Raw genomic sequence first — 23597 nt, 5'->3', positions numbered from 1 at the left:
GTTATGTATGAAGCGTGTACTGCAGAGCGACTCCTCTTTCGCGCTTCCCCAAGAACACTCGGCGCCATTTCATATGACATCCGAAATCAATGGCACACCAGTGCGTGCGAAAGTGGAGAAGGACATGATGTGTCCACTTGGCTTCTCTCGCATGCTTCTTTCTGGACGTGCCCTGCCATCTAGTGGCACCGCCGAGAAGTACGCACGTGGCCTCCGAGACGAGAAGCGTGGCATGCCGATGCCTGCGAACACTGAGAATTTATCCCTAACTTGCCACGCACTCAGTGGCACACACTCAGTGACCCCCCCCCCCAGTTAGTGAGAGGTTCCTTAAAAACTAACCAACCCTTCCCCTACCGGAAAATGGCGATAAGCGAAGCTTGTCCTGGGTGCACCTAAACTAACCATGATGAGATGGTTGCGACGGAGAGAATGACGTCACTGACTGCGCCCGCAGTCCGCCATTGTCGCTTGCGTTCGATGTCTTGAGTTTGCTCGGCGGCGTGGTTAGCAGCATTCACCTGTTAAAGCCACTTGCGATTTCTCGAAATTAAATTGCTTCAAAATTAAATCTGTCCATTACGTAAGACTATAAATGGCTCATACTCCCTTAAGCAATGGCTCATACCCCCGTAAATGCGGCCTCCCCATTATAACAACAGAAGAGAAGTGAAATTCTACGCTGGAATGATTAGCGGCAACGCAGCCTGCTGTGGAAGCAGACGACAAGGACGAATGCGGGAGCAGTGGCACGAGCGCATGCTGAGCTCAAGCACGAGCGTAAACCGAGGGGCACCAACGAGCCAGCAGCGGAAGAAGACGACGACACTCTAGCCAATGCTGATGATGATAGTTTTTTACGTACAAGGACGCTGCCGAAATCTGTACCTTAAAACAAGCTTCGCTTGAAAAGCGGCACACACACCCAGTGCATTCATGGCACAGCTTGCTAAAGCGTTTGCGTGAAAGGTGTTCACCGAAAAGCAGCGCATACATAGTGCATTTGTTCCTTGAGGAACCCTTGTGACGTGGGCTCAATTCCCCTCAGAATCGGAGAAATTTAAGGGATCTTTCTAGTCTTTGTAGAGCGGCACATTCCCAGTGGCAGATACCAAAGACCTTCCCTCAAGAGTGGCACACACCTACTGGCATATACCCAGTGACCCAAGTTGGCATCAAAGATATTCATTCTGTAAGAGTCCACCTAGTGGACTGTTCAGTCTCCTTCTCGCTCATGCAGCTGGACCGACAGCCGAAATGGACAGTCCACTAGTTTCTTACAGAATACCCCCCCCCCCCCCCCCCAGCACAGATCGAGTGGCACTTACCCAGTGTTCCAAGTCTGCATCACAGAGTGTCTTCAAACAGCGGTGCCAACTCAGTCCCGCATCTATTGTGACCCATGTCAGCGTGAAAAAAGGTTCGTTGAAGAGCGGCCCGTATGTACACATTGGCACATACTCAGCGACCCAAGTTGGTCTGATGGTTGGTTTCGCACCCTGTTACCTCAGCATAGCAGCTCGATGCACTAACAATTCGACCACGGACTACCCAGTGATCCAGGTAGGCGGGAAAATGGTTAGATACAAACATACACATATACAAACAAACTAAGATAGATAGCCCCCGGAAAGTGCGGCAGTACCCAAAGAATGCGAACGCATTAAAACGTGATCCGCTTTGCCACAGCTGCCTTTGCATCTTGAACCCTGCGTGGCACATCTTCCTCACATTGCCGGCCTCACGTGCTCCTCTCCCATTTCCCTTTCACCCTCTCAAAGACGTCAGAGAGTTACAAGAGAGATGGGAGAGGGGCTAGGAAGGCATGCCATGCAGGGTCCACAGCACAAAGATGGGTATGGCGAAGCCGCTTGTGTTCTTTTTCTGGATTTCGCATTCCTTTTCTTTTCGCCACAGACACCCAGTAGCCAGATTTAATTGTCATAGGCAATATTGCGGCATGAAAACATTGTAGTAAGTGGTATATTTTATCACAGAACACGAACAAAAGTTCACAGTGCAGCAGCTGTTCACTGTTACATCCGAGTAGTATTGTTAAAACCAGTAATGTTATAAGTGGGTTGGACTATCCTTCTCTTTGTTTAATTCAAATGTTTGAATGCTTGTCACCTTTGCTTTTTTTTATGTTACCTGGTTATAACAATGGGAATTTCTTGGCACTTGAACATTGTTATAAGTGGGTTCAACTGTATTTCAGTTCAGCTGAAATCAATATAACTAAAATGTTCCCCTTTATTACGATACTCCATAATGCAAAATTTGAGCGCAGCTCTTTATGCATTTTCATTTTGCGATATATTGGCTGGTGCAGACAATCTGACAGTTTGACTCTTGACAGTGGCCTTGCTAATTGGGAGATCACGAGAGGCATCGCATGGGGGACGTTTGGGAGCAATTCACAGCAGCTACCGCAGACAGACAATATATGGTATAGGTGGCATCATCGGTCAACAGACGTGTGCTACTCTGGCGCCATCTGGTAGCCAACGTCACCGCAGAGCCCGTCTGGCGCAGCACTATGCTTTTCTTCTCATGCTTTTGCCATACTCTCTTTCCTCCTCTTTCTGCCTCATGGTTCCGCTGCACCCTCCTCCTTTTCGCTCCACGTTTGCTCTTTCATCCTTCGCTGTGCTCATCCGCTTGGTTATGAGGGACGCTGACACTCACTACAGGAACAGGCGCTTAAGAGGTGCACTCTAAAGTTGGGAAAAGGCATGGTTTTCTACCGTAACTTGGAAGCCAACAATATTTTAAGCATAAATAACGACAGAGCATGACAGTCCAGCCAATGAAAAGTGGAGTGCAGGTTAAAGAAACAGTAAATGAGTGGGTTTACAACAGGCCATAGGAATCCAGGCTGGCAACAATGTCCTCAGAAGGAATTGTGCCTACCAGAAACCCATAAGCAAAGACAAATACCCATCACTCAATCAACAGTGGCTAGACAAACCCCCGCAGCATATGAAAATGCCACAAATGAAGCAACCGGGACAACTAGTGGATCTGGCAACAATGAAGAAGTTGAGCGACGATTTGACTCCATGCATGGAGGCTCCATGGAGGCCACGGCATCGCTTCACCCGGGATGCCACGCTGATGTTTGGTGCTTCTGCAGGTGTTCCTGCTTGGTGCTCTCGGCTCGCCGATAGCTGCCGACCCGGTCACCTTGGACGCATCTCCAGTGGAACAATCTGCTTGTCCGCGCATCTGTGTGAACTGTGCGACGGATTGGACTTGCGGCCCTTTTCCAAGTGCAGCTGGTTCGTCCGTTCTGTTGGTGAGCGGGGCAGCGTCCATGGGCTGTCAACAAGGAACCATGTCAGCTGACCGCTTCCTACAAGAGCGTGCACACCTCATTGGATCCACAGGCCACGGCATCGCTTCACCCGGGATGCCACGCTCATGTTTGGTGCTTCTGCAGGTGTTCCTGCTTGGTGCTCTCGGCTCGCCGATAGCTGCCGACCCGGTCACCTTGGACGCATCTCCGGTGGAACAATCTGCTTGTCCGCGCATCTGTGTGAACTGTGCGACGGATTGGACTTGCGGCCCTTTTCTAAGTGCAGCTGGTTCGTCCGTTCCGTTGGTGAGCGGGGCAGCGTCCATGGGCTGTCAACAAGGAACCATGTCAGCTGACCGCTTCCTACAAGAGCGCGCACACCTCGTTGGATCCACAGGCCACGGCATCGCTTCACCCGGGATGCCACGCTCATGTTTGGTGCTTCTGCAGGTCAGTCTGTACGATGTTTCCAGCTATCGTGACAATGACGTATGGCTTATTGCGGTGTCGTGGCCACCTGATACCTGTAAACGTTTTCGTGTGTTTGTGACGCACCTGTGGCGTCTCTTATTTCTCTGTGGCGACATAGAGCTGAACCCTGGGCCTATGACGAAACCTCAAGAAGAAAAACTTGAGCTCGTCGTCAACACCATTTTAAGGCTTGATGCCACCAGCGCCAATGTTGTTGAGAGCGTCAATAAGGCATTGCAGCTTCACGCCACCTTGAAAAATGAACTCGAAACAGTTTCTCGGCGCCTGTCTGAGTTGGAAGCCAAAGTAGCAGCGGTTGTTGATCGTACGCCTTCGACCAACTACAGCGAAACCCTTAGTACCATTATGACCCGTATGTCCAACGTTGAGGCCCAAGTATCTCGGGGGATCACGGTTGGCGCGGCCACAAGCCACTCGGGTAACATCTCCAGAATTCCAGACAAAGTGGACGACTTGGAGAATCGCTCACGAAGATGCAACTTATTGTTTTTTGGAATTTCTGATACCGATAAAAATGAGAAAAGGGAAACTTGCGAGCAACTTGTGTTGGATTTCTGCAGTAGCAAATTAGGCATAACCGTTTCTTCGGTTGCTAGGGCTCATCGGTTAGGGCGTTTTTCTTCGGGAAAAACCCGTCCTTTAATCGCAAAATTTTTCAACGACAAGGAAATCGAGGTAGTGCTAGGTCATGGATACAAATTGAAAAACACTGCTTTCAGTGTTTCACGTGACTTTTCTGAAGCAGTGCGAGTGAAACGGCGTAAGCTCTTGCAGTTTTCCAAAACAGTAAGAAAAGAAGGCGATAGGATCCGTCTGATATTCAACAAGCTTTTCATCAACAGTGAAACTTACGAGTGGGACTCGGAGGCCGATCGCGCAACACGTGTAACACGGTCCGATAGCGATTGATGCACACGCAATGCAAAGTCATTCTCTCGTTTCACTCGGACTACATCATCTCAAGACAAAAATACACGTGATGGTGACATTACCTTCTTATTTACCAATATCAGAAGTGTGCTCCCCAAATCTATTGCTTTATCATCCATCATTGATTCATGCTCAGCGTCTTTAGTCGTACTTACTGAAACTTGGCTTGACGAAACAGTGTCCGACGCACATATTTTTAACAGTTGGTCCTCGTTTGTGATTTTTCGCTGTGATCGTAAGCACAAAAAAGGCGGTGGCGTTCTGTTAGCAGTTAAAAAAGAGTTCATGTCAGGAAATGTTCCAATAGACACTTTTTTAGAATGCGTATGGGTCACTGTGAAATGCGACTTCAGCCAGTTGTTGATTGGTGTATTTTATCGACCGCCTAACATGAGTCCCACTTTCTCTGAAGAATTTCAAAGAATTCTCTGTGTTCTTGTTAATCGCTTTCCAAACTATATTTTGCTGATTTTCGGTGACTTTAACTTTCCTTGTATTAACTGGCCAATCTTATCCGCTGCCCCTACCCTAACAGAGGAGCACTGTTTTCTTCAAACCTGTCTTGACTTTTCGTTAACACAGCTCATCACTAATCCCACGCGTAAGGCTGCTTCGTCTGCTAATATTCTCGACCTTTTTCTAACAAATCATCCTGCAATTTGCCTTGACTTGTCCCACATGGATGGTTTGTCCGATCACGACATTATAATCGGCAACCTTTCAGTCTTACCTAAGAAAGGTCATGTTACTAACAAGTATATTCGATGTTACAAGAAAGCTAACTTCGATATAATCAATTCAGAGTTATTAGCTTTTTCTAATGAATTCCTAGCCGTTTACTCAAGGCAGTCAGTCGAAGAAAACTGGACATGGTTAAAAAACACGCTTATCAATTTGATAGACATGCACATTCCAGTCGCAAAAATAAAGTGTTTCAACTCGACACCGTGGTTCAACGATCGGCTCCGGCGCTTCAACAATAAGAAAAAACGGCTCTATAGAAACGCTGACAAAAATCGTCTATCGGAATCGTGGAAACGCTACCATTTATGCGAAAAAGCATACCAATCCCTGCTAAAAACCACGAGACGTAACTTTTTTGGAAACGATCTTCCTTCTCTTCTCATAAATAACCCGAGACGTTTTTGGCGTGTTCTTAACCCACGCAGCCATCCTGAGATTGCCCTTACTAATCTTAATGGCGAATTTGTATCCGACTCGGAAAGCGCGCAATTACTAAATAATGCTTTTTCCTCTGTTTTTACGCGTGAGGATTTAACGTCCAGCCCTCTCATTGGTAATCGCACTGACATAACGATGCCTGCAATTACTATCAGAGAGGGGGGAATTTGCTCATTATTAAACAATCTTAAGCTCTCTTCCGCGTCCGACCATATCGGGTTGAACAACAAGATACTAAAAAATATTTCACCGAGCCTCTCGCCCATTCTGTGTGCCCTTTTCTCGCAATCATTAACATCTCATACCATCCCTCACGACTGGCGGGTGGCCAGAGTAGTTCCCATTTTTAAGTCCGGTGATCGCTCCTTGCCCCTCAACTATCGCCCAATCTCTTTAACTAATACAATCTGCAAACTTTTGGAACACGTTATCTACACTCAAATCATCAACTATCTTGAGGAGCACAGTATCATCTTTAAGCAACAGCACGGTTTCCGCAAAGGATACTCATGTGACACTCAGCTTGCTGGTTTTGCACATGACTTGCACTCGGCACTGGATTCTGGTTTCCAAGTTGATGCCATCTTTCTGGATTATTCAAAAGCTTTCGATCGCGTTCCCCATCACAGGCTCATACTAAAATTAACCCAGCTTAACATACACCCTGATATTATCTCGTGGATTAAAGAATTCCTGTCACACAGAACACAGTACACAGTCGTTAATAACTCTCATTCTACTTATGTGAACGTAACCTCAGGTGTCCCTCAGGGTAGCGTTTTAGGCCCATTACTTTTTCTAATTTATATTAATGACTTGCCTAATAATGTGTCCTCCCGTATTAGACTATTCGCCGATGATTGCGTGCTATACCGTAATATATCCAGTAATACCGATCGTGAACTCCTTCAATCCGACCTTGTCAGTATTAATACTTGGTGTTCTACATGGTTAATGTCACTGAATGAATCCAAAACTAAATTAATGTCATTTACTCAACGTAGTGCCCGTATACCAACATCGTACGCTTTAAATAATGTCGAAATAGAACTTGCTACTATTTATAAATACCTGGGTATCCACTTTCAATCAGATCTTGCGTGGCATTATCATACTGACGTCATTCTTGCTGCAGCTAATCGTTCACTCGGTTTTATCAAACATTCTCTAAAAAATGCCCCTCCACATATAAGAAAGCTCGCTTATGTAACACTGGTTCGTCCGAAAATTGAATACGCTTCAGCTATTTGGGAACCACTTCAAGCCTATCTTATTCAGAATATCGAATCCCTGCAAAACCGTGCTGTGCGCTTCATTTTCTCAGATTATTCACGTCATTCGAGCATCACTGCACTAAGAGATCGCGCCGAATTGGAAAGCTTATCGCATCGTCGCCAAGCAGCCCGCCTTTCGCTTTTTCATAAACTTTATCATCATCCAATCCTTTCTGGCGATTTATTTCAAGCGCCTGCAGTCACTTTCCCTCGCCGCGATCATCAGTATAAAGTAAAACGACCCACATGTCACACTCATCGCTTTGCTAATTCGTTCATACCACGCACTATCATTGAGTGGAACCACCTACCATCGCATGTAGCTACTGAGACTAACATAGCAAAATTTCAGGAGCTGCTACGCACTGAGCGCATTGCCTAAACGGACTGCCCGACCTAATCGATTTATTTTTTTCCTGTACCAGTTCGTAGCCATTTTTCACTTGGAATATCGCATCTGTATTCTTTTTATGAGTTTTTGTGTATTTTAGCAAGCGCTCTGTATTTTCTGTATTTTAAGTTTGTGTATTCTTGTTGTCACCTTGTAGCTGACTAATATGCTATGTTTTTTTTTTCTAATTGCTGAGAATTTCCAATTATAATATATTGTGGCTTTGCATATATATTCTCTTTTGTCTTTGTTCTTGTTTTCCTATTCCACGTACCCACTGTATTTATTTCTTTTTGCTACTCACTTACCCGCTGTATATCAGACAATGTTCATGATCGCGTTTCTTTTTCTTTTTTTTCACTCACTATGTTATTATTCACATGTCACTGCAATATGTCCCCTTATGTAATACCCTCTTTGAGGGCCTTTAGGGGTATTTTGAATAAATAAATAAATAAATACCAGACAACCTCAAAGGACTACGTCACATCTGAAGAGACTTGGTTGTAGGTTGATTGCTTGGCTCCAAAAAAGCATGCTACGAGAAGCACCCACACATGGTGCTACCCACCAAAGCAGAGCTTCAATGTGCCAAGCCATGGCAAGTGTTCTTTCCAAAAGCTGTCCTCACATTTTTCTTTTTAATGTAGTCTTCGAGCAGATGAAGTTCCTCCTGCTCCTTCATGGATTTTCTGGGCTCCCACTTCAGTCCATCCCCTCTATTGTTATGTGCCACCCCAAATCTTGTGTGCCAGCCACTCATATAATAAACTGAATTAATCTCTGTCAATGTGAGTCCAGTGTTCACACCTTTTAAACACAGAACATAGTGAAACGGCTAGGACATAGAAAGGCACATTGCAGAGCTGCTGTTTACCAGCGGCAGAAGCATAAAAATTATTTTCTACGGATCTGACATTATAAAAGCAGGAGGACTGGTTGTTGGGTTAGTAGGTGTTTGCCGACATAGTACCGCAGAGATCTCTCCACATGCCAGTTATTGTCCACATGCGTCACATCGCACCACCGTTAGAAGAGCGCCAGCAACGCCTCACGCATGGCGAGCACGTGCACGTGCACGCGACTGCACGTGTGTTAGTCTAGGGACGTGGTTGACTGTGGAACAGGATCCTGTTATAACTCTGCTTGCAAACTGTGTGAATGTGTTTTAGTCTTGAGCTTTCAGGCACAAGTTCGCCCACAATAAACCAGTATGTCTAGTGTGCTTCATTGAAGAGTGCTATAATTGTGTATTGCGAAGGCACAATCACAAAAAAGATGCACCAGACACACGTCACAGGCACTACTACTAACAACTTGTATTCGAAAGACAGCGAGATACAATATACACACTGCTCCCAAACGCGCAGACGCACCAGCCACCTCGGGCAGACTGCAGAAGGCATACCCATGGTCAAGCAATATAAATACCTCCGTGTATACAAAAACAAAGGAAAGAGTTACTCAAGCACCCGACAAGATAATTTGAAAATAATGGGGAAGCAGAATACAGCCATAATGAAACAGAGAACATTTTGGGGCCACAATAAATATGAGGTGGTGCATGGGATCCAGAAAGGAGTAACAGTGCCAGCGCTAATGTTCGCAAATGCCATTTTGTGCTTAAAATCGGGTATCTTGTCGGGATTGGAAGTTACCCAAAGTTCAGTTGGCCGGTTGGCTTTGGTAGCCCACGGTAAAAGCACAAATGAGGCATTGCAGGGCAACATGGGTTGGGCCTTGTTTGAAGTTAGAGAAGCCTAGAGCAAAATTACTTTTGAAGAGACTCGGGAGCATGGATCAAAATAAATGGGCAGCTAAAGTGCACAACTATCTGTACCTGAAAGGCGTTGACACGGAATGGAAGAAGAAGTCAAGAAGTTGGCAACCAAATACAGGGTAACTGAAAGTGCAAATAGACAACCAGGAGTCATCAGAAAGAAAGTGAGAGAGCCCTCATTCTGAAAGAACTAACATAAAGGAAATCCTGGGAGTGCGTACAATAAGCAGCTAGCAGAGAACTACTTATGTATGGTGGTCAACAGCTGATGCTGACCTAGAGGTGCACATGGAAACCTGCCAAGCCAGTGAAAAACAGTATTTTTTTTTAACAGCGAAGCTGTTTAAGCCAGCCGTAATTTGTGGTGCATATCAAGAAACTGCCAAGAAAGAAAAGAAAATTTACTTTCTTGCCAAGGCGAGATTCAAACCCGCGTAGCCCCGGTCTCAAAGCGAGCGTCATAACCACTAGGCTATACAGCCACGCTTTCAGAACATGCATTTATGCGAACCATATGATTGCGTTCGAGCGTCGTCGCTCTTCGTCCACAGCTGGCGCGTTCGTAGGTTCGTGCTCTGCGAGGTGAAGAGGTTTTGCGCGCTATGAGAGTGAGAGAGAGAGAGACGGATTCACGGAGTGGGTCTCCTGGAATGCGGTGTCAGCATTGGAACGCAGTGTTGATGTTGCAAGCTGCGCTATGCAACGCGCAGTGACGGCTATAAGTCCGAGACGTGCGAAAAGACATTATCATCATCATGAGTAATAAGATGAAAAGTTCGCGCGCAGTTCCGGAAAATGCAGGGCTACGATCGCCCAGCTTCGCTGTTTCAAGCGTTGCGCGGCCGAGTGCAAGGTTAAGCATTTTTTCATTTGGTTGCAATATCTCAAAGCTGGAGTTTGGCCCATACTCCAGCTTCAATGCACTCTCAGTTGTGGCCAACACTACCTTGGAAAGGATCTCACTTCGATTTTTTTGGTCGCATATGGGGCAGAGCTCCGTTCCCATAGCAAATGCAGATAACCACTTCCAGAGCTAAACCCAATCAAAGACCACCATTTGAGGCAACAAGACTCCAGGTCGAAGTAGCAGCACCAAACAAGAGCCATGCAGGCCACTATAAATTTGTAACTTTAATTGTAGCGGTCATAGAAGACCCAACTGTGGACCGAGCAAGTGGTGCCACTTTCTCTTATTAAACCGCCCTCATACCTGCCAGCTCAAGCTCGTGGAACCAACAGGTCAGTTTGCCATGTACAGTCACCGACCGATTTTTTGGACTCCAAAAATTCAAACTTGTTAGATATTCTGGAATTAACAAATGCACCATCAGGGTTCCCATAGAGCTAATGCATTTTCGCGACCGATTTTTCAGACAAATTTAGGCCTTGAAGTTTGATTTTCCAGACTAAATCACTGGTTCCGAGCCACGCTACCCGATCTCGAAGGTCACCATCTCGGACTTTTCACTGGTTTGGCCAGGCTCGGCTTCCAGTAGCCCGCTCTATAGCCACCAAGATTGGGAGGCGCTTGCTATGCAAGGAGGTTAAAAAAAAAAAAAAAAAACTTCTGGAGTGGAGATGATGTCCTGAAGGTGAAGCCGGCCGCTGCCATCTTACCAGGGGAATCGATTAATGTTGGCATTTGGCGGAGAACAGGAAGCGTTTTCTTCTCACTTTCAATGACTTTCACAAGGCCAATTTTGCGATACAGATGCTTTTCGATGTGCCTGTCTGTGTCGCTGAGTTTAGGTTGAAGCTTGAAGGTCTTGGCAACTTGTATGGGAGATGAGGATGTTACTACTCAGCCTATAGCAATACTTTAGCCCAAACAACATTCTATTATTTTCCAATTAGTTCAACATTTATATTAATTGATCAAGCACAGCTGAACTGCGGCTGTTCTCGGTGTAAATCAGCACGCTTTCAAAGGTGGAGTAGGGGCAAACGCTGTCTTCACCTCTGCTGGTAAGAATCTGCGAGAGCTGCCACTCCAGGATTTCTTTTGTAACCTCCTTGTTGCTATGGATAGAGAGTGTGCGCCATGTCCTCAGTCTCGGAGGCCATGCCCGCTCTTCCTTAGCTGACAAAACGCTCTAGGGGATGGCACTTTTTCGTTTTTCTTTATTTTTTCGGTCAGCACTATCATCATAATCACTGAATGCGAGACCAGTTCTTGTTTTTTTTCTTAAGTTTCGGTTGCTGTTTTGCATGTGTTGTGTCTACAGAGCAAGTGTGTCTCGGAGACGTCGCATCTTTGTGCATGTTTGTGCGGCTCCGCATTTGTGTAATCAGCGCCACCTCCTGTGCCACAAGAGCCAAGTAACTGGCAGCGAGGAGGCGCTGTAACGGAGCTTGTTTCTTCAATCTCCATGGCGATCTCCAGCAATGGAGAACGCCAACGCGGTGACACTCTTGTCGACTGCATACGAAGACGACGTCAGTCTTGCGCAAGCCTGATCACCTTCAAGCGTAGTATAAAGCAGGACATTATTAGAGATTTTTATGCCTCTCTAAGCCTAATAAATTTTATTTTTGTGTGAACGAGTTTTTCGGACAGTACCGATTTTTCGGACAATTTTTCGGTCCCCGCGAGGTCTGGAAAATTGATCAAGTGTAGTCATGTGCACTATGTTGTCGACATCCTAGGTCACCAACATGTAGAGGTTGCTGTTGCAGGCTACTGTGGTCAGATTTATTAAAAACTGTTTTGGCCACTGGCTGGATGGCATTCTACTTGGTCCGGCGAGCTTTCAACTGTGGCCAATGGCAGCGCTGTTCTATGCTCTGGGCTATAGACCATGCCATAAAGTTGAGCCATGAAAGTGACTCACCCCTCAGCCGCAGGAAGAAGCAGTGGATGGGATTGCCAAACTTGAAGTTGCACCCGCTGAACAGCCTCCTGCATCGAGACGAGAGCAGTGCACTACTGAGTACTTAAATTGGGTGGGAACATTCTCATCAGCAGCAACATAGCAGAACACAGCATCAAGCAAAGCCTGCAGGCCACAGTGCTAAACATCTAAAGTAATGCAACCAACACCACCACGTGCACAATGGCTGCTTTTCTTTTACTGCAGATAGACAATGTTACCATGTTCTGGTGTTTCATATGCTACAATGCTTGTGTTAGTGTGATGCAATAACCATGAAGTCAAGAATGTGCTGTGGTGTCCTGAAATGCAAATGTGCATTTTGTGTATTTGCATGTATACATTCATGCATGTATAATGTCGAAACTGATCAACAAGAAGAAAGTAAGGGATATCCGAAAATTATAACGTGGACAAGATTGAGGAAGCAGTAAAATATGGACACAGCATGAAATCAGTGAGAAGAAAACTTGGCATAGGATAAGACAAAATGTATGCACTGAAAGGTAAACGGTAATATCATCAGCAATTTCGATGATATAGTAAAAGCAGCGGAAGAATTCTATACTGAGCTGTACAGTACCCAGAACAGCCAAGCTACTTTCATACGAAGTCTTCACGAGAGAGAGGCACTTTGCCCTCTCCCGGTTCTCGCCCGCCTCTCACGACGCGCGTACCCTCGCGGGAAGAGGGGAGGTATCAGACGGGCGAGGAGGACATTCTCCTCATGAAAAGGTAAAAAGATATAAAAGCGCGCGACTGGGAGAGACCCGCTTTCTCTGGCATCCCTACCTCTAACCTGCCGGAACGGATTTTACCTGGACCTCGATTGCGTGTATTATACAGAGTGGACTTCCCTCTGCAAGTGTACTTTATTGCCCGCAGCAATAAATGTCGTTGAGTTGACTCGCTCAATGCCTTATTCGCCCGGACCCTACGTAGCTGCGATTGCACGCGCTACGGGTTGGGGAGCGTAACTCCACATTTGGTGCTACCAACGTGGTTCGAATTCGGCAACACGGCGAGTCTTTTTCTGTTTGTTGGAGCTAGGACTACTGAAGTTCCAGCGAACTATGGTGACGGGCTTGTCTGACTTTTCAGATTTGTTCATGTTGACGGATGTAGCGGCACATAATCAGAGACCTAGTGCTAACGCAGCGGCAGCTTCCGAACAAGCCGGTAGCTTTGATTTTGAGTGTTTCAAGCGGAACAGTCAGGATCGCGGAAATGCCACATTGTCAGGGATTAGACCTGAAAGTACGCGTAACACACCGAGCGTCTCGCCGCTTCGCACCCCGGACACAGAGGCACATATGCCACTAAACAGTTCGACGCGAGCTGCGGATGCATCCGAACCTTCGGGCGGTAGTATTCCGTCGAGCGAAATAAGGCTGCAGAACGCACTGCAAATCATGCAGAGCTTAGCCGGCGCCCTGCAAAACACAATGCAGGCCCCGCCGCAGAGCGAGCGACCACGAATTAAGGTAGACATGCCTACCTATAGTGGGTACCACGATCACACTAGTACAAACAAGTACCTTGACCATCTGCAGTATTATCAGCAAGCTACAGGGCTTTCAGACACCAAACTTTTCGCGCGCGTGGTCCCTGTTTCACTGACTGAGCAGGCAGCTCGATGCCGTTCATCGAGCTAACGATAGCCCGAAAGAAGTTTGCTGCATTATTGGATACTGGGGTAAGCGCTTTATTTGGTGACGAGGTGTTGCATCATCTCCGCAATTTTGCCCCCCCCCCCCACACACAAAAGTTCAACCCCCCCCCTCCTGGCAGGGATCCTGGGTGCGCTACTGCTGTCAGTGCCTGTTATTTTAGGTCAAGACTTTCTCGCCAAGTCGGGTATTTTGATAGACATCAGCAGTGGAGGTTACCAAGAGAACAGAACGGGTGCTTGAAGCGTTTTGCAGAAGTGCCCATGCCAGCGGAGACACGCCAGTCTCCGGGTGCGGAGCAAGAGGGCCACACCCAGCCACAGTCGAGCGAGCGAGCAGTAATCAGTAAAGACGATGAAAGCAATGGAGAGATGGTGGCACAACATTGTGCCGCGGTGTTGCAAGGGGCAGCGCGCACCCACTTTTATCAGAGGCAGGGGTGGGACTGTCCAAAGTAATTTTGGCGCAATTTCTGGAGCAGGTCAAAATGCGTTTTGGAGCAGTTTGGAGCAGACAAAATAGCATTTTGGAGCAGCTTGGAGCAGACTAAATTTCATTTTGGAGCAGATAAAATTTCATATTGAAGCAGTTTGGAGCAGACCAATCTGAATTTTGGTGGAATAATGGAATACGGCAGCGCACTTTGAAATCACCACGAGACACAGAATAAACCGGTCAACCGGAAGCTAGTAGTAGAAGCGCACATTGTAGCTATAGCGTACTAGAGTATGGAAGAGTGGGTTGAGCGGCGGCTCGGCCCATGCTTTCCTGTAAAGCCGGGAAGATCGGTTGTACAACTATCAAACTACAGTAGAATCACGATGATACGATCACGGCTAATACGAATTTCCGGATGATACGAATTTTTCTGCGGTCCCGGCCGAGCCCCATTACTTTGCAACATGCTAGAGAACGGTTGTTAGGAATCGATTTTCGACCCGCGTCGGTTGATATGAATAAACGCCGCCCCACCGACGGCCGCGAAAGAGAACAGCGCGCAGTCACGCACGTTTTCCCTTTCTCTTTTGGTGCGGAGGCGCGGAGCGGCGCTGGACAGTGCGGAAGCCACAGGAGTTTGAAGCGGTGGCGCTTTTGTTGCCTTTGTGCTTTTCTTCTTGTCTCTTCGCTCGCTGCGACGGCCGCGCTTCCGCTTTCCCACGCGCGGCCGCCGCAGGAAGCCCAAGCGCGGCCGCTGCAGCAAGCAAAGGTTTGTGCGGTCTATCGCTTCAACGGAAACTGAGCGGCGTAAGCACAGCGCATACAAAGGTCAAAGCCGTGTGGAGATCGCTTTCAAGATAAGGTGCGCACGACAACCGACAGCCGGCACAGGCGCAAAGTACAAGAACGCATTTGTTGGCAGAGTAGGAGCCACCCCCCCACTCCCTCCCTCCCGCGCTACCTTCCCGCTTTGCTCCTTTCGCGTGGGGAGATTGCGTCGCCAGTTACCCTTGCGCTCGGTTGCAAGCATTTGGCGCCGCAGCACAGCGTCGACCCCCCTTCCTCCCAGCGGAGAGCAAACGCAACGGAAGTCACGTTTGCTCTCCGCTGTGCGTTCGCTGTCCATGAAGGCGCGCGTCCCCCGCGCTTTCGCTCGCACATACGACGCGCGATGACGACTTTATTGCCCTTGGACTCGTGCTCCACCAATGCTCCTAAATTGGCTCCACGTCTCATGCTCCTCCTCCACATCGCCCTCGTTGATCTCCTCTCCCATCGGTGGGCGCACATCGTGATCGCTACCGCCCTTGTCGGCGAGATTTTCCCGCGGAAGCCGCAATTTCGTCTCACGCGGCTGCACTGTAAGCGGCATGCGTATATTACATGGAGTACTATGGGAGGGTAAACGGGAGTCGGAAAAGGCAGCGTTGTAGCCAGTTCTGCACTATAAACGGTTACGTTATAAGTGGTCTGTACTGTAAATGCTTTTTACGTACGTGTGCCTGAGTGATTTCACCTCTCGACTCTTTAATTTAGCTAGTTTTAATTGTGTTTCAATGATACGAATTTTGGCTAATACGAATTTTTTTCGTGACCCCGTGAGATTCGTATTCCACTGTATATATTCCCGTGCCTACGCTCATGACGATAGCGGAAAATGTTCTCAAATTATGCGGTCCAATCGACGCTGTAACGTAACTTCTGGGCAGTGTTGTACACGTTCCTCTAAAACAGGAACGAAAGCTCGTTCCTCGTTCTTTCCCAATATTGAAACGAGTTCCCGTTACAAGTTCCTTTAATGCGAAAGGAACGCGTTCCAGTTACACTTCGAACATTGGAACGTGTCGTTACATTAATGTTACATTTTACGATTCTTTAATTAAAATATAGTGTCGGAAAATCCGGAGGCGAAATAAAATAAGCAATATAAAACTCACATCGAACTATGTGTATTATACGAACTTGAACATCGCAGGCCGCAGATTATCTGGAGATAAAAAGAATCCAAAGGAACGCTCCTATAAGGATTTTTTCAGGGAGCACCGGACATACTCCAGGCATGTCTAACTGCAACTTTGGTGCTCGTCTATTACAAGTGCAACACATATGGCACATTCCACTTCGGTCTTCAAATGCGAAGTCAGAAAACTGCGCTTCAGATGTGCAAATAGAAAGTTACTCACATGCACTAATATAATTAAATTTCTTGCACAGGAAACCACATCGAAAGAAACAATACATAGGCGTTTAATAAATGCTAATTTATTATTGCAGTATGAGTGGGAAAAAGAAATGTCCGGAATACCTTTCCCAAGAGTGGCAACTCGATGTTGGTGCCTGATAGACGAACCCGTTTTTCAAGCGAAGCCTGTATTGCCTCACAAATGTTGGCGGTGGTGGTGGTTGTGGTGTCCCGCTAAAACCATATCGAAAACATGTCGAAAACTCTCGTCTCGTTCCCTTGGTATATACTATATACCAAAATTGGCATGGAAGGGTACGAATGTATTACTAACGTGACTAATAGGTCATGACATCAATAACATCACATGCTCGTCAGTTACGTCATGACTAACAATAATAAAATCACGTGTGGCGCATACCTGCAATTGATATGCGCGTATGAGCCAGGGACAAGAAAGAAAGGAAGGAAGGAAGGAAGAAAAAAAAGGAAGAAAGAAAGAGAGAAAGAAATAAGGAAAGAAAGAGAGAAAGAAATCATCATCATCATCAGCATATATTTATGTCCACTGCAGGACGAAGGCCTCTCCCTGCGATCTCCAATTACCCCTGTCTTGCGCTAGCGTATTCCAATTTGCGCCTGCGAATTTCCTAACTTCATCATCCCACCTGGTTTTCTGCCGTCCTCGACTGCGCTTCCCTTCTCTTGGTATCCATTCTGTAGCCCTAATGGTCCACCGGTTATCCATCCTACGCATTACATGGCCTGCCCAGCTCCATTTCTTCCGCTTAATGTCAACTAGAATATTGTCTATCCCCGTTTGTTCTCTGATCCATAACGCTCTCTTCCTGTCTCTTAACGTTACTCCTAAGATTTTTCGTTCCATCGCTCTTTGTGCGGTCCTTAACTTGTTCTCGAGCTTCTTTGTTAACCTCCAAGTTTCTGCCCCCTATGTTAGCACCGGTAGAATGCAATGATTGTACACTTTTCTTTTCAACGACAGTGGTAAGCTCCCGGTCAGAATTTGGCAATGCCTGACGTATGCACTCCAACCCAATTTTATTCTTCTGTAAATTTCTTTCTCATGATCAGGGTCCCCTGTGATTAATTGACCTAGATAAACGTATTCCTTTACAGACTCTAGATGCTGACTGGCGATCCTGAATTCTTGTTCACTTGCCAGGCTATTGAACATTATCTTTGTCTTCTGCATATTCATCTTCAACCCAATTCTGTCACTTTCTCGATTAAGGTCCTCAATCATTTGTTGTAATTCGTCTCCATTGTTGCTGAATAGGACAATGTCATCTGCAAACCGAAGGTTGCAAATGACTTTGTCATCAGAAATCACGTGGGGCTCATACCGGGGCCACACATTTCAGCTTCGCTTCCAGAGCAGAACTGGTGCGAGGAAAGCTGCGTGGGGCACCAGATCATATGACGCACTCCACCAATCAGGTTAGTTTGGTGTGTCACGGGGAGGGAAAAGAAAGGGGGGCATGGCGTGCGCTCCACTGGGCTTCCCTTGCCTCAGATCAGTTTCGGCGTCTGGATGGGAGGGCAGCACGTGGTGCGTTCCGCCGAGGAGCAGGCTGCGTTTGAGCGATGGCGCCACGAACTGGCTCGGGAAAGTGCTCGTCATCGACGCGCCGATTTTAGCGAGAGGGCTTCCAAAGCCCAGGCGAAACGTCAGCGCAGAGCCGCAGACCCCGAGTTGCGGAAGCGCGATGTTGAGTCCTAACGTCAGCGAAGAGCCGCCGACCCTGAGTTTAGGGCAAACGAAGCAGAACGACTGCAACAGCGTGGTCTTGCCACAAGCTTCGCTTAGGCCCATTTTCTGGACAGGGGAAGGGCTGGTGATTTTTTCGTCAGCACTTCGGTGGCAATGTTGACAAACCATTCCACCAAAGCGCTTGAGGGTACTGCTATGTTGTATTTGAGGAAAAGTTGGTTCAATCCCTCGAAGTTCTTCATCTTCATCATCTGCGACAGTGGGTAGTCAACTGGTACTAGCATGTATCGCGACAGCTCATCCTGTGCCTCGGCTGGAAGGGTTTGGTGCCCGTAAGGACGTGAAGACTGGAAACTTTCCATCAACCGAGAAGTCCCTCGAGTGGCGCTTCGATCCTGACGTCATGGTTCCTCTGTGGCAGGCCCGCATGGAGGAAAGAAACTACAGGAGGGAGTGTCATGTGGCAATATTGAAGTCTAGTAATAAAAAATACAACAGAGAACTCACAAAAAAATGCCCCACAGTCACGTGACAGGCAAGCGGTAGTTCTCTGCGCCTCACGTGGTCGCCCATCCGCCCTGCGTGATATGCTGCGTACGTGCGTGCGTCTGTTCAATGCCGTGGAACGTTTACAGAAGGAACACTGTTCCCTCATAAACGTAATGAGTTACCATTACAGTACTACCGACCCTTAATGGAACGGTGGCGTTCCTCCATTCCTCCCAAAAGGAACGCCGTTCTTTACAACACTGCTTCTGGGTCACCAAATGTCGCCGCAGACTGAGAGAGCCACAATCAACCCTGGGCTGGTAAACTAATGAAAAACTGTTCCGATCAGTTTAGCTACGATAGCAATTATATGGACACTCCAGGCGCATTTCCTGGCGTCGCTGTCGCCGTGATGTTCCAACAAAGTCGAGGGGCGATAACATCGCCGCGCGCCGTATACTGTATGTGCGAGTGAAAGCGTGAGGATGAGCCGAAAAGGTGAGCCGACAATGGTGGCTCAATCTCGCGTCTCAAAAACAATAACGATGAACTGAAGAAGATTAATGATGAGCTAAAAAGCCACATAAGTGACGAGGCATTTGAGGCGGATTACGCTACCGTGACTGAACATGAGGACCACGCGACCCGCATCTTGGCCGAGCTTCAGAGCAAACGCCGCCAGCAGTCGAAACCAATTCATTGTCATCACCTGTCGATGTTCGTGACATGCCGGCGGCCATGGGACATTCTGGAAGGTTAGGAGTCAAGTTGCCGAAGCTAGTAATTAATGCTTTCGCCAGTAATCTGTGCAAGTAGAATGAGTTCTGGGAGCGGGGCTGCCTACCACGGAAGCATGTTACGCGGACGCGTTGGACATGCTGAAAAGACATTTCAGCGACAAGAAGTGATTGGAGCAGGAGTATTTCTCAGGGCTTCGAAGGCTCAATCCTGTGCGTTCTTCTAATGAAGTGACAAAACTTCGTAAGTTGTACGACCAGGTGCTCATTACCATGCGGGGACTGGAGGCGCTTAGCGTGAGCAAGTCATCTTTCTCATCGATGCTATGCGACGTTCTGCTCTGGGTATTGCCACATGACGTCGTCGTAATGTATCACAGATCTTGCACTACACAGGCTGCAAGTTCCGCCAATGACAACGTTCAGCATGCCACGGAGCTACAGCATCTGCTTCAGTTAGTCTCTATTGAACTGGAAAGCCTAGAAAAGAGTAAATTCAGGGAGCAAGAAGGATATGACAAGGCGGCTCATCCTAGAGACAATAAGAGCTGCCGTTTTGACAGTGCAATCCCAATGTCATCAGTGCTTCATAGCCAAGCTTCAAAAACCCCTCTGGATACGAGCTGCACTTTCTGCAAGTCAACGCAGCATTTGACGGAGTCCTGCCGTACAGACCTACCGCTGTCAGAGAAGAAGAAACTTCTCTTCGCAGACATGCAGTGCTTTCGATGCACCAGTAAAGGCCACCGTGCAAGGGACTGTAGACGGAGAATTGCGTGCTCCGGCTGCAGAGTCATCATGCCGTCCAGTATTTGCGACCCAGATAAGATAAACCAAAAGGCCCATGAAGACGTGAAAGGCAGCAGTACGACTGTATGTGCAGCTACAACAAAGAGCAACCAAAGGGGTGACACTTTTGACGTGCGTGCTCCTACAAACTTTCCGAGCATGGGCAGCGACTGATTATTCATGCCGTTACATCGGAGGCTTGTTCGACGGAGGAAGTGAACGCACGTTCGTAACAGAAGCTCTTTCGAGGTGTTTGAAATTGAGGTGTCTTGACTTTGCTACCATAGTAATAAACACTTTCGCCAGTGTCAGCAGTTGCACACCAAAAAGACTTTGCATCGTCGAGCTTCACCTCCGAATCAGCATTCCGACATGGAAGTTGCATTGAGAGCCATTGGGATACCCCCCCCATTTGCCAAGACATATCAGCCAGCACAATGACTTCTTCGTTCGTCACATCGTTCAAGAAAACTGGACACAATATCGCCGATGAACTGATCCACCCGTCCATTGAAAGAGAAAACGGAATAAGTGTGCTGATTGGCTCGGACCAGATGTGGGCGGTGATGACAGGTGAACGCTCCAGACCTGAAAACGAGGAATCACTAATCGCTATGAACTCAAAGTTCGGATGGACCTTTCAAGGGAGCACCGAGCCCTCGTCGTCAAAGGCAGTCAACTCACGAGTCATGGTATGCATGTTGAAGACACACGTAGAGGTTGATGATAAGCTAATCCGTTCATTTTGGGAACTGAAGAGTATCGGTATATCCGATAATGCGAACCAGGAAATTAAGATGAGCTCAACTAGGCAGAACTTCGAGAAAACGATAGAGCTATGAGGTGGCAGATACGAAGTGTCATTGCCTTGGAAAACCAGGTTTGAGCTAATTGATAACAAGGAAGTCATCATTACCAGACTAAAGAAGCTTTTGAGTCGCTTGTCCAGCAAGGAGGGTTCTCCTACAGACTTACAACGCTACAATTCGTGACTATCTACTAGCCGATCATGTGGAAGTTGTAAAACACCTACCTCAAAATCCGGCGAGGGTTTATTACATGCCACATAAAGAAGTTATCCGCGAACAAGCGCTGAGAACAAAGGTACGAGTTGTGTTCGACGCGTCGTCATGAGCACGGGGATGCAAGTAGCTTAACGAGTGCTTGGAAAAGGGCGACAACTTATACCAGGACTTCGTCATAATATTACTACGCTCTAGGACGCACCCCATCGCCATAATGGCAGATATCGAGAAGACTTTCCTTCAGATGTCGATTCAAGAAGAAGACGGAGATGCCTTTCGATTTCTGTGGTTCAAAGAAGGCGACGTTGCTCAGTTTCTGCATAAGGACACGCCGAAATGGAGGATGACCTTTTGGAGCAACATGAAGCCCATTTCTGCGGGCGGCAACCATTCTTGACCATGTAAAAAGAGCGCCACCAAGTATGTCTTCCACCGCCAAGACCTTGGCCAAGTCATTTTACGTCGACGATTTAGTGACAGGAGCTGATACGGATGACGAAGTTGCCCAGTTTTGTAGAGAGGCGCAACAGCTCATGCTCTTGGCAGGAATGAATCTTCGCAAATGAACGACACACTCTAGTGAGCTTATGAGCATGTTGGAAAGCAAGCACCGCTCAACCAGCCAAGAGATGGTTGTACTTCGTGAAGCCTCAGTTAAAGTACTGGGCATTGTGTGGAGTCCCCAGAGCGATGAAATCAGCTTCTCGGTGGCCAGTGTTCTTGATTTTCTTAAAGCAAAGACAGACACGAAAAGGTTCGTTTTACAAGTAGAATCAAGAGTATACGATCCAGATCCGATGGGATTCATCGTGCCGTATACGGTGTCTGAACAAATATTGTTTCAAAAGATCTGGACCCGTGGAATTGACTGGGATCAGTGTCTGCCCATAGATTTACGAAGAGAATGGCAGGACTGGGTGAGCCAGTTGACAAAGTTGCAATCAATAAGGGTACTGCGTTAAATCTGCAGCGGCAAAGAGAAACTGCCCCACATGCTAGAAATGCATGTTTTTTGCTATGCAAGTCCGTTCACAAATGGCGCAGTCGCCTACGTCGTGTCTGATCGAGCAAGACGACCCTAGTTACTCATTGCAAAGTCACGCGTTGCTCCAATCAAGACGGTAATTTTGCCTCATCTAGAACTTTTGGGCGCATTGATTGGTGCAAGGTAGATAAGCTTCGTATCAAGCACACTTATGGACTTCCAGCTAGGCTACACTATGCGGACGGATTCGACAATAACATTATCGTAGCTTAGGGGCAATGCACAGAAATGGAAACAGTTCGTTCGCAACAGAGTCACTGAAATCCACGAACAAGCCGAGCCTGCCGCTTGGAAGTATTGTCCTCGTACTGAGAATCCTGCCGACCTGTTGACACGAGGCGTATCTGTTGACCAGGTATCTACAAGTATCTTGTGTTGGCATGGGCCTCACTGGCTTCAGGAACCTGATCACATGTGCACATCACAACCACTACAAACAGCCGACAAGGAAGAAGCCGTCTATTGTGAAAATATCGCCGTTCGGTTTTCACTTACCACTGATACCACGCTTCTGCTAATTGTAATGGAGCAGACTGGATAAGCTGCTAAGCGTTACAGCATGGGTGCTGAGGTTCGTCAGTTGCTGCAGACATAATGGCAGCGCTAAAGAAACTGGTCCCCTCACAGCACAGGAGCTAACGAGAGCCGAACAATACTGGATTCGACAGGTACAAGATGTCTTTTTCAACGCAGAGATGAAAGCTATCTCAGAAAGGAGTTCTATCGCCAGAACATCACCCATCGCAGGACTCAACCCGTTCCAGGACAAAGATAGGTTACTTCGGGTTGGTGGCCTAAATATGCGGATGGAAGCTCCAGAAGGTGTCAAGCATCCGATTATACTGGCGAGCAGACACCACTTTTCAAGGCTAAACCAATCAAAGCCCACTGCAAAGTACCTCAGGAAGGTATGCAAGATACGCCGACGCAGTTGAGAGAGCGCTTCTGGATTTGCAAAGCACGAAGCCTGGTGAAGAAAGCAATCAGGGAATCTTACTTGTGCAAACGTTCTACCAGGCAACGCTCCAGTAGCTCCTCTCGCAAAGCATCGGGTAACACAAGCACATGCGTTTGAAATGGTTGGAGTGGACTTCGTGGGACCTCTCTTCATAAGGACACCGTTAGGAGAGACAAAGAACTACATTCCTCTATTCACGTGTGCAGCTTGTGGGTTCTTACTGTCTCACAGGAGACCGACCACCGCGGGTTCGAGCTTAGCGAGCCACAAGGCCGCGTGAGCCGTCACCTCCAGCACCGCTGCGTGCAAGCTCAG

General features: G+C 47.4%; 1 protein-coding gene across 1 annotated transcript in view; it reads right to left on the bottom strand.

The window, feature by feature from the left end:
* LOC119455342 (nuclear factor related to kappa-B-binding protein-like) overlaps positions 1 to 23597 on the bottom strand; it is a 199004-nt gene that overhangs the window by 162371 nt on the left and 13036 nt on the right. Inside the window, 1 exon segment of the mRNA XM_049668974.1 lies at positions 12179 to 12246. Coding sequence (XP_049524931.1) covers positions 12179 to 12246 — 68 coding nt within the window.

This window comes from Dermacentor silvarum, chromosome 6 (assembly GCF_013339745.2).
Source record: "Dermacentor silvarum isolate Dsil-2018 chromosome 6, BIME_Dsil_1.4, whole genome shotgun sequence".
NCBI lineage: Eukaryota > Metazoa > Arthropoda > Arachnida > Ixodida > Ixodidae > Dermacentor > Dermacentor silvarum.
Note: the sequence above shows the minus strand (reverse complement) of the source record. Positions and strands in the feature narration are given on the sequence as shown.